The sequence below is a fragment of the Sorghum bicolor genome, chromosome 2 (assembly GCF_000003195.3).
Source record: "Sorghum bicolor cultivar BTx623 chromosome 2, Sorghum_bicolor_NCBIv3, whole genome shotgun sequence".
Classification (NCBI taxonomy): domain Eukaryota; kingdom Viridiplantae; phylum Streptophyta; class Magnoliopsida; order Poales; family Poaceae; genus Sorghum; species Sorghum bicolor.
In genome coordinates this window covers 75696958-75707432 of record NC_012871.2, presented here as the reverse complement: position 1 = coordinate 75707432, position 10475 = coordinate 75696958, and the positions used below count along the sequence as shown (strand labels likewise).

The following is a 10475-nucleotide window of genomic DNA, read 5'->3' as shown; positions in this document are numbered from 1 at the left end:
TTGTACAAAATCTATAGCTTAAACGAAGAAAGTTACATATTATTCCCTACATTCTAAATTATAAGTCATTCTAAAAATCTTGGAGAGTTAAAGTATTTAAAGTTTAACCAAAATTTTGGTCATTCTACAAATTAAATATCATTAGATGATTTCTTAATTATATTTTTATAGTATACTCACTCTATGTTATAAACCTTAGTATTTCTCTTTATAATTTTGGTCAAACTTAAAAATACTTTGATTTTTTAAAATTTTTGAAATGATTTATAATTTGGAATGGAGGGAGTATATTAGAAACTCCTTTTTTAAGGCACGCCACTGCCATACTACACACGCTAGAAATTAGCTGGGGTTTTGGTCGGGCTGGTCTTGCGGTCTGTACTACGCTTTCCTTTTTATTTTCTATATATCATCAAATAAAACTCGTGACAAACTCTTTTCATTTTGTTTTATATCATCCAATAAAACATGTGGAAAAACTCTCACACACATGCAGGAATGTATAGACCCCTTTTTGTGAGAGGAACAAGAATGTATAACTCAGAATCGTAATGGGCCATAGGCCAGCTTTCATTTCAAAGACGCTCATCTTACACACCAAGCCCATTTCAAAATCAGAGAAAAAGAAAACTAAAATTACAGTGGAGGTGGCCACCTCCTAGCCTCCCAAGGCAACGGACAGCACATACAAGTGGATTGGCCGGTGTCTGACAGAATTTCGGTCATCCAGACAAAACGAGTAGTTGTACAGGCCGGCTAGCTTACATGCAATAAGAAGATACATTACAAATGGGTGTTTTTATCTACAAAATTTTACAGCCTTGTCATACACAAACTCAATACCCCCAGTTACCAGGGTTTGCTCTTCTTCATAACCAATTGACCCCTCCTCGCCATTGCTAACGCATCATCAGAAGTTGTCGGCAACACAAAAACATCATCATCTGACCATTAGCAGCCAAAAAACTCCACTCACCAAAACCACGTCTTGTTCGTCTCTTGGTGCCAAACTCTTTGCTTCTTTTGGCAGTGTTCACCGTCCGGCATGATCAGTGGGCGATCCGGGGGAGAAGGGCACGAACCCACGGCCGCCAAACATGGGCCGCATCAGCGCGTCATCGAACTTGCGCCAGTAGTAGTGCACCGTGTGGGTCGGCTTGCTGAGGAGCATCCGGAGGCTGGACGGCCTGACAATCTGCGCAGACGGCACCTCGAGGTCGGAGCCCTGCATGCTCGTCAGGAGAGGGGAGTGCAGGGACTTGGGTGACGACGGCTCGGAGTGGGCCGTGTTGCTCGAGGCAGGGAGCAGTAGGTGGATCAATGGCTTCGTCATCATCCCAAACACCTGATGGTCATTGCAAAATATCAGAAACATTCAGATTGTCTAAAAAAAATCAGAAACATTCAGATTGTCAAGTTGGTAAAAAAATGATCTGGTGATGTAGTATGTGTATAATTCTACATGGCATGTATCATAATCCTAAAAGGTTTGGTTCAGCTATGTTGAAAGCCATGCTAATGTCTATAAAAAATATAGTTAATGAAAGTAGGGTGGTCTCTTCAGACAGGGCGAGGGGACCGGATTGAGTTCTTGGAACATTTTTTTTTTCGAGAACATGCAAAGGCACGTGTTTCATTAAGCAGTGAGTTCTTGGAACATAACATCATCTTCCTGTCAGTAATCTATTTAGAAAGGATAAGGTCCTGTTTGCCACTAAAAACTTCCAGATTTAATTCCCATGACACCTGACGTGACTAGTGTGATGTGAAAAATCGACTTGGAAGCCTTTTGGGTTAGGGCAATGGTGACTGGTGGGCATCCATTATTTGGGTGAGAATGCAGATTCGTCAGGGCACGGGCATGCTACATGATAATGTGACACATTGCATTAAAGGAATATCGGAACAAGATGACTCACCATAGTGCTAAACAGGACTACAGTGATTGTGCTGGTGATCATTATCGCATTGCCGTGCAGCTGAGTGTGTCCAGATCTTGTGAACTGCATGCAAGAGGAAGAGTTAAACTTGGAGAAGAAACTGGCAGATCCTTCTATTGGAAGCAGGTGCGAAGTTGGAGAAGAACACAAACCTTGTTGTAAGCAAGAGCGATGGACACGGCGCCTCTCATCAGTCCAGCCCACCATATTACAACCTATCGAAGGATTCAGTTAGCCAAACTAGATGATCCTTTTATAAACAAAAACAAAAAAACAGATGAAAGATGTTGTATTTATGCAGCAATTACTCACTTGTTGTCTCAATGTTATTTTCTCCAATGGAGACTTCTTTGTCAAGTTGGACAAAAACGACAATGGGAAAACAAATGCAGCTCTCCCGACCAGAACCAATCCTAACAAAATCGAGCTTATGCCAATGGATTTGCCCGGGCTGAACATGGGAACAAAGAAATTTCAGTCTTTGCAAACAGAAACACAGAACGTTATATATTAAAGTTAGGTATCAAACTATATGTGAGAAGTACATGTCACTGGCAAATTCCCACTTCTCAATATCGAGGGCATCCATCCCAACATAAAGGAAGAGAAAAGTCTCAGCAATGAAGGACAAAGTTGCAAAGGCATGCCTAAGTGAATGAAAAGGTCAAAAGAAATTCAGTCAGCATTCATTTTTTTAAAAACAAAGTGGGAACATTACTAGTGAAAATAACAAGGAATAATTACTTGGTTGTAACTCTTGAGCTCTCTGTCACATTATGCCAAGTGTAGTGGGACATCACAATACCGCAGAAGAATACAGTAAGAATACCACTCAGATCTAGCAACTGCAAATACCATATAAATAAAGTAAGTTAACAAAATAAGACAACAAATGTGAATTTCCATGCCACATCTAATCAGAGGTGCACCTCGGCCAACATATATGAGAGGTAAGCCATGAGCATCATAAGTGCAACCTCACGGTCAGTGGAATGCCTGAAATCAGCACAGTAAGCAGCCAAGTTAATACTTAGAAAACATATCATTGATGTTTTCAAAGTGTATAAAATCGTTGACTAGTAAGTGTTTCTTAGTTTGACTCACCTTCCTATATATAACTTCTTAATTATGTAGGCACTGAGCAATCCAGACTGCCAAAGGTATAAAGAACATAAATTTTGACTGTTCACTGATCCAATCAAGATAGTTATACAGTGAGAGTATCAGACTTACAAACACTCCAAGTAAGGTGCTTGACAAGAATAAATAACAGAAGTTTCCCAAGAAGTTCAGCACAACGGTTACATCGATGTGGTTAAGATCAAAGTTCTGGAGTGCGTTGAAGAGCACAACGGACGTGGCATCGTTCACAACTCCTTCACCGAACACAAGACTGTACAAAAGGGGCGTCTCGTCCTGATGGAGGACCTGTTTTCGACAAAATGATGACAAGTACAATATATTACTATGTAAGGACCGGGTTCCTCTCAAGAGCCAAGATACTATTTCAATTTCATTAAGAAAAAGATACTATTTCAAAATGAAGGGATCATGAGATGTTCCAACAAACCTGCAGTGTGCAGACAGAATCTGTTGCAGAAAAGATAGCTCCAATAGCTGCAATTATGACAGATCAGAAAGAGATGAGGCTCCACATGGTGACACCATTATTTATAGGGAGTGCATCATGTGGAAGTCGCAATGATGGCTTACCGAGAAAATCCCCGACATCTAACGTTCCAATGTTCATTCTGCTGAATATCGCTATTGCACCTGAAATATAGTATTGAGTGGCAGACATCAGAGATGCCAAAAGGTGGAAGTGCATAGTGGAGCAGCACAACACAACAGCCTACCATATGACTAACTTTGTTACAGGTTTTACAAATCAACTCAGTACAAAAATCACAAGGGGAGAATTAAGGATAATGCTTGGAAAGAACATACCGAGAGAGATTGTGAAGAAGGATATCATTGTCCCTACAGCACCAAATAATGTGATTGTCATGAAATTCCGGAAGAATTGTTTCTTCTTCACCTGGAACCTGGTGAGAAAATATGTGAGAATCTTGAGTATACGTATAAGAACTGGAAAGCTGAGGTAATTATCAAACTAGAAGGGATTGGCACTACACTACGGACTCAAAAGACCCTTCAGTTTCTGCTTAAGGAGTTGCACGATTCACAGCATGCATCCCTTCAATCTCAGTCCTACATCAGTAACTTTCAGAGCAAGGTTTTAATGCCGCAGCCTCCAGCAAGTTCAGACTACCATGGTTTTGGGTTGTTTTAGAAACTGATCAGATAAGGATTCCTAAACAACAGGACCACTCCCTCGTGGTCCCGCATGAGGTGCCAGATGATTAGCACTGCGTAGTATATTCTACCGTTTCATCAGTAGTAAAAAAAACTTTTTTTTTCATTGTCTCACTAGCATCAAGCAAGGGTCAAGAATTCCAATCAGCAGCTGCAGGCGGCAGCTGGCAAGTAAGGTACGTATTCCAGACTGACGACAGAAAAAAAAACAGCCATGTTTACCAGAAAGGGGAAAGTGGTGGAATTAAAAAAATGCTTACGACATGCAAGTATATGAACCAGACATTCGTAAGATGGACAGCTAGGCCCCCAGAAGAAAAAACAAGATCGAAACCTGCTACCAGCCATGCAACACTCCACTCAATCATGTCTACTGTGGACACACACAGGGGAGAGAGATTCCCAGGAAACCTTAATAAGCTCATAAATATACTACTAGTAACTGTTTCCACAAATAAAACCGAACATGTGGCAGGAAGCAATGGCCGTCGTCCTTTAGCTTACCCGGCATTGAAGATGATGGGAGGGAGGAGGTAGATGAAGAAGAAGTCCTCGCTGAAGACGAGGATGTGCGAGCTCTTCCCCTTGGTGGTCAGCAGGATCACCACGCCGGTGCACAACCCCTGTCGCCGCCAAGCCGAGCCGGACAAGCAAAAGCAGACATTATAATGAGCATCGGGAAGGAGACAGCAGGAGCTGCAGCAGAGCATCTATGGAGAGACGAAGAAAGGAAGCGTGCGTGCGTGCTTACGATGATGAGCGCGGTGATGGACTCGTTGACCCAGCGGTTCTCCTCCAGGAGATGGCCGAGGACGATGCAGGCGCAGAGCAGCGCGACGAACAGGTTGATGGACACCACCGACGAGTGGTCCGAGGTCGAGCTCAGCACGCCCAGCCGCACCAGCTCCGCCACCACGCCGAGCCCCATGCCGCCGGCCCTCCTCCAATCCGGGCCCCGGCAGGCAGGCTGAGGCGGCCGGAAGAAGAATCCAATCCCCTCGCTCGCTCCCCCCCCCCCGCGCGCGGCCGCGGAGAAGAAGACGCGAAGTTTAGCCGAGCCCGGCCGGCCTTAACTTACTGCAGGGGGGAATGGCTAATTTTGGCCGCCCAAACAAGCCAGGAAAGCTCCCACGGCCGGAGATAGACGACGCTGGCCGCGACCGGAGAATCTGAACGGAAGAGAGCTCGACAGGGCGCCCGCGGAGGAGAAAAAGGAAAACAGAAGAAAAAAAAGAAAAATTCGACACTTTTCTTTCCCCTCGTGCGCCGCCGCTCCCGGGCGAAGAAGAATCCCGGGGAAGCCGCGGAAAGTTCGGCGAGGGAGGGAAGATTCAGCAGAGACAGAGACGACCGAGCGGCGGCGGAAGGAACCGTCGCGCGAATGGCGGCAGGCGGCTTGGAAATCTGGAGGTCTCGGATGGTTTCGCGCGAAGCTCTTTCGGATTTCGGTTGGCCTGCCTGCGAGTATTTAAAGAGAACCGGGGGCTGGCGGGGTGGGCACGTGGCTGGCCATGATTGGTTCATCCCTGTGTTTGGTGTTGGGAGGGTAGCAGCGGGGGATCTGATCTGTACGACAACCCAGTGGGGCTGTGGCAATCTGGATCGCCCAGGTGGATCCGCTGCGGCCACTCGTCCTTGCAGCTAGGAACCGGGTGGTTTTTTAGGATATTTTTTTATGCAGAGTTTTGAGATGATTCAAAACATGATATGATATGATATGTTTTTTTTAGTTATTTTGCATGGATACATACAGATACAGCTTGTATAAGATGGTTCCATGTTATATTTGTGTTTGTGACCTTTTTCGCTATCTCTCTTTTTCGCATGTGAAACCAAACCATTTTCTGTTTTTTCATGTGAACGTTGGCATGTGCTAGCTAACTTCACTCTTTTCCTTTTTCGTTTTTTTTTTGAGAAAGGTGCTGGTAACTTCCCTCTACCACCTTTTTATTTGTTACTAAAATCATTTTTAAATTATAAAAAAGGGTTTCCAGTTCGTGATATGGCTAAATTAATGTCTAGATGGTGTGTCCTTTGATCTCTATCATTTAAATCATGAGATCGTGTTCTCCAAATTAAGGATACCATTCTCTATTCGCTCCCTCTCGGTGCTGACATGAAAAGCACGTCTTTATTGTGATTCCTTACATTTCCAATACATTATTAGATCAGTGGCATGAAAATATACCATCAAAGTAATTACAGTATCTAATTTTCACCAATTTATCTTTTAAAAAAAACACGGTACAAAAGCAAATGCTCGCATACACACCTTCTTATTTTCTTTTCTTGTGCACATGAATGCACGATAAGTTGTACAAGTATCATGAAATGGATGACAAACATGTGTAAGAACAGTAACAAAAAATGTTTTTCCTTTTCTGAGAGAAGAGAAGAGAAAATACAAATGGAGGGAACAAGAACAAATCAATGCACATGGTAAATGCATGCATGCCTGCATCTGAATGCAACAATCAATCATGTTTAAGCAGGTCCGGAAACAATAATTCGATTTGGATCCTAGTACCTCTTGGCTAGCTGCAGATCCTTAATTAATCTGACCTTTGAACGATGGAAGAGCCGCGTTTTCAATTCGAACGAAGTGTATACGTAAGTCCCATGCATGTTCTCTGCATTCCGTCGTCTGCCTCTGCATGCATGCATGCATTCGGTTGGCTCCCCGAGTTTTTTTTACGACTGCAAAATACAGCCTTGTTTATATCCAAAAATTTTTTGGATTTTGACACTGTAGTATTTTTGTTTTTATTTATCAAACAATTTTCAATCATAAAGTAACTAGGCACAAAAAATTCATATCGTAATTTACAAGTAAACTGTACAATTAGCTAGTTTTAATTTATATCTATATTTAATGTTTTATGCATGTGTCGCAAGATTTGATGTGACAAGAAATCTTAAAAAAAAAATTGGTTTTTGGGGTGAACTAAATAAGGCCTAACTCGTGACCAGTTTATATGGTCCAATGAATGTTGATGGGATGGATTGCATCAAGTTGTTGATAATGATAAGAGAAGAGCCAGTGTCCAAACATGAACTCATCACAAGAAAGTTCATTTTTGGTTAGTTGGTTTGGTACTTTTGGTCACTACTACTCCATAAATACGTTTGGAGAAAGGAAGTTTCTACTTTCCTTTATTTTGTAGACCATTACATGCAACCCCTTTTAAGGATCTGTTTGGTATAGCTCTCCTGTTCTAAATATTCTCTATAAAAGTTAAATTCTCTAACTGGAAATATTTCTCTATATATGACTTGCTAGAATAAACTATACGCCTATAGTGATTGTGAAATAGAAAATAGATAAGCATAAACACTAAAAATCTGTTTAATAGAGCTTCTAAAATCAGACTGTAAGGTGTTTTGAGAGCTCGCCAAATAGACTTCAAAAAATTAGTAGTACGTTCAATGCTCGTTATGGTTATTAAAAAGCTGCACGAGCTCAGCTATAGAACAAGCAATTCCAGTAGTGTGGTACTCTCCTGCATGCTGGTTGCTGGAACATAACATGTGGCATGCACGTGGTAACTGGAATCAAAAGGCTGTACCTGACACGCCTTCTTCCGCTGGCTTAATCATTGATGATCTCCTACTGCACTAATCCCGATTCACTTTGTTCTCTTATCTGAAATCCAATCGGCAGTCTTGCTTGCTCTCCTGATAAGTTGACGACTGGCACACGCAGGGACAGTACGCCCATGTACAATATACGTATACGTATATCAGAGCATTATGCCGTGCTGCGGCCAAGCTGTAGCATGTACGGATGTACTCCAGCACAGGCACGTAGGAGTACTGTACATACCGAGATACTTCATTGGTCTGAAAAGTCGGTTATTTATTATGAAAAAAAACACTTATAGCTGGTAGAAAAAATATAACTTATAAAACAAATAAACGAATACTAGGATACTGTCATGTACTAGCTACCAGCTAGTTCTAGCTAGAATATTTTCCTGACCTGGGCACATGCATGTGCATGGTGCATGGAAAGGTTTTTACCTGGCTTTTCGCCAGGTTCGGTGCTCCCACCTGGCCTACAAGATGCATCTAAAAACTTAAAACTTTACAAGATTTCTCATTACATCGAATCTTGCGGCACATGCATTAAATATTAAATATAGATAAAAAAAGATAATTAATTGCATAATTTAAGACGAATCTTTTAAGCCTAGTTACTCCATGATTGGACAATGTTTGTCAAATAAAACCAAAAATGCTATAGTGTCAAAATCCAAAAAGTTTCTGGATCTAAACAAGGCCTTAGTTCACCTCCAAAATCCAAAACTTTTTAAGATTTTTCGTCACATCGAATCTTGCGGCACATGCATGGAGCATTAAATATAGATGGAAACAAAAACTAATTGCATAGTTTATTTGTAAATCGCGAGACAAATCTTTTAAGCCTAGTTACTCTATGATTGGACAATGTTTGTCAAATAAAAACGAAAATACTACAGTGTTAAAATTCAAAATATTTTTGGATCTAAACATTAGTCCTCTAGTAGCACACCTTAGTCCTTATTACTCCTCTAGTAGCAGTACATATATACTCAGATTAAAAGGTATATTAGTCTCAGTTGATAACACCAGTGAACTAAAAATATACCTTTTATATTATATGTTACTAACCTATACTAAAGGACTTTTTAGTCCTAGTTGAATAACACTAAACCGGACTAAAGGTCTTCTAATGGGTTAGTTTAAAAGGAAAGCATCCAATGTAAAGTCATATATGTGCTCTACAGGTGGGGTGGTAAACTACCCGCGAGACAATGCATCAGGTCTACTCCGGGTTAACATGTGTTTCACAGTAAAAAAAACACGTCAGTAAAATCATGTACTCCGTATTTCAACAATGATGATGCATACCTGCACCGCATTACTACACTGCTGCACATCGTTCGTTCGGAAGTAAAAAAAAAAAGGACGAAATGTCTTGCTAGCATACACGGTCCTCTCATACTTTGTGCCATTCCTGGCATGACTTTCGCCATTCCAACATGACAAGTCTTTGCTTTGGCACGGACACAACCCATACATGGCGAGGGTTATTTGTCTTCACGTGTATCTTTACTTGTTTCTTCTATCCTCTCATGACATAGAAAAAAATATTTTTTGTATGTAACTCATTCCATATAATTAGAATTAGAGGAGCGGTAGAATATATAGCAAGTACTAGATAATAATATTGTAGCGTTATAGATGTGTCTACGAGCGTTTTTATGCTGAGATGTTCGTCCATCTTACCATATTCAAGACACCACATATATGGCTCTCACATTCTTGACAGCATGGTTCACCCAAAAACAAATCGTGATGTACCATACTTTAGATCGTGCCATGACCCGTCCTCATCAAGCACTTCAGTATTACTAGTTCCAAGGCCTTGTTTACTTTCAACCAAAAACGCAAAATTTTTCAAGATTCTCCGTCACATCGAATCTTTAGACGCATACATGGAGTACTAAATATAGACGAAAATAAAAACTAATTGCACAGTTTGGTCGGAATTGACGAGACGAATCTTTTGAGCCTAGTTAGTCCATAATTGAACAATAATTACCACAAACAAACGAAAGTGCTACAGTATCACGAAATGTTTTCGTTCAGAAACTAAACAAGGCCCAACTCTACTTAGGCCTTGTTTAGTTCGCAAAAATTTTGAAGATTCTCCGTCACATCGAATCTTTGGTCACATATATAGAGCATTAAATAAAGATAAAAATAAAAACTAATTACACAGTTTACCTGAAATTTGTGAGATGAATCTTTTGAGCCTAGTTACTCCGTGATTGGACAATGTTTGTCAAATAAAAATAAAAGTACTACAGTAGCCAAAAAACCAAAATTTTGCCAACTAAACAAGGCCTTATGTGAAAGGATGGAAAGAGACAAAGAGTCGATGGCATGCATTGTGTTTTAGTCACGCTAAATTCAATGCATATACAGTATATATTCCGCGCGAATCGGAAAATCCAAAATCTCTCTCTGTCTCTCACTCTCTCCATTTCAGTTCCCGGCGTTTCTGGCCGTGAAAATTTTGCTTTATTTTCCGTGTCCCCTTCCCCGCGCGCCCGTGACCATTGATCGATGCGTACGTCGTCCATGGTCACGATAATTACTTGGACCAAAATAAAACATAGATTTTAGCTTTCGTCTCGATAGTTTTCTCGTCCGGGACGAAATAGAAAATTAGTC

At 41.1% G+C, this 10475-nt stretch overlaps 1 protein-coding gene across 1 annotated transcript; it reads right to left on the bottom strand.

Annotated features, from left to right (window-relative positions):
• LOC8074408 (sodium/hydrogen exchanger 2) lies at positions 537-5708 on the bottom strand. The gene is made up of 14 exons (XM_002461123.2): positions 5008-5708; positions 4761-4879; positions 3888-3985; positions 3654-3713; positions 3511-3557; positions 3174-3368; positions 3045-3091; positions 2870-2936; positions 2685-2785; positions 2486-2587; positions 2253-2391; positions 2093-2155; positions 1920-2003; positions 537-1345 (listed from the first exon to the last, which is right to left on the bottom strand). Exons 1-14 carry the CDS (start codon positions 5182-5184, stop codon positions 1034-1036), a joined length of 1611 nt encoding a protein of 536 aa, XP_002461168.2. The 5' UTR covers positions 5185-5708; the 3' UTR covers positions 537-1033.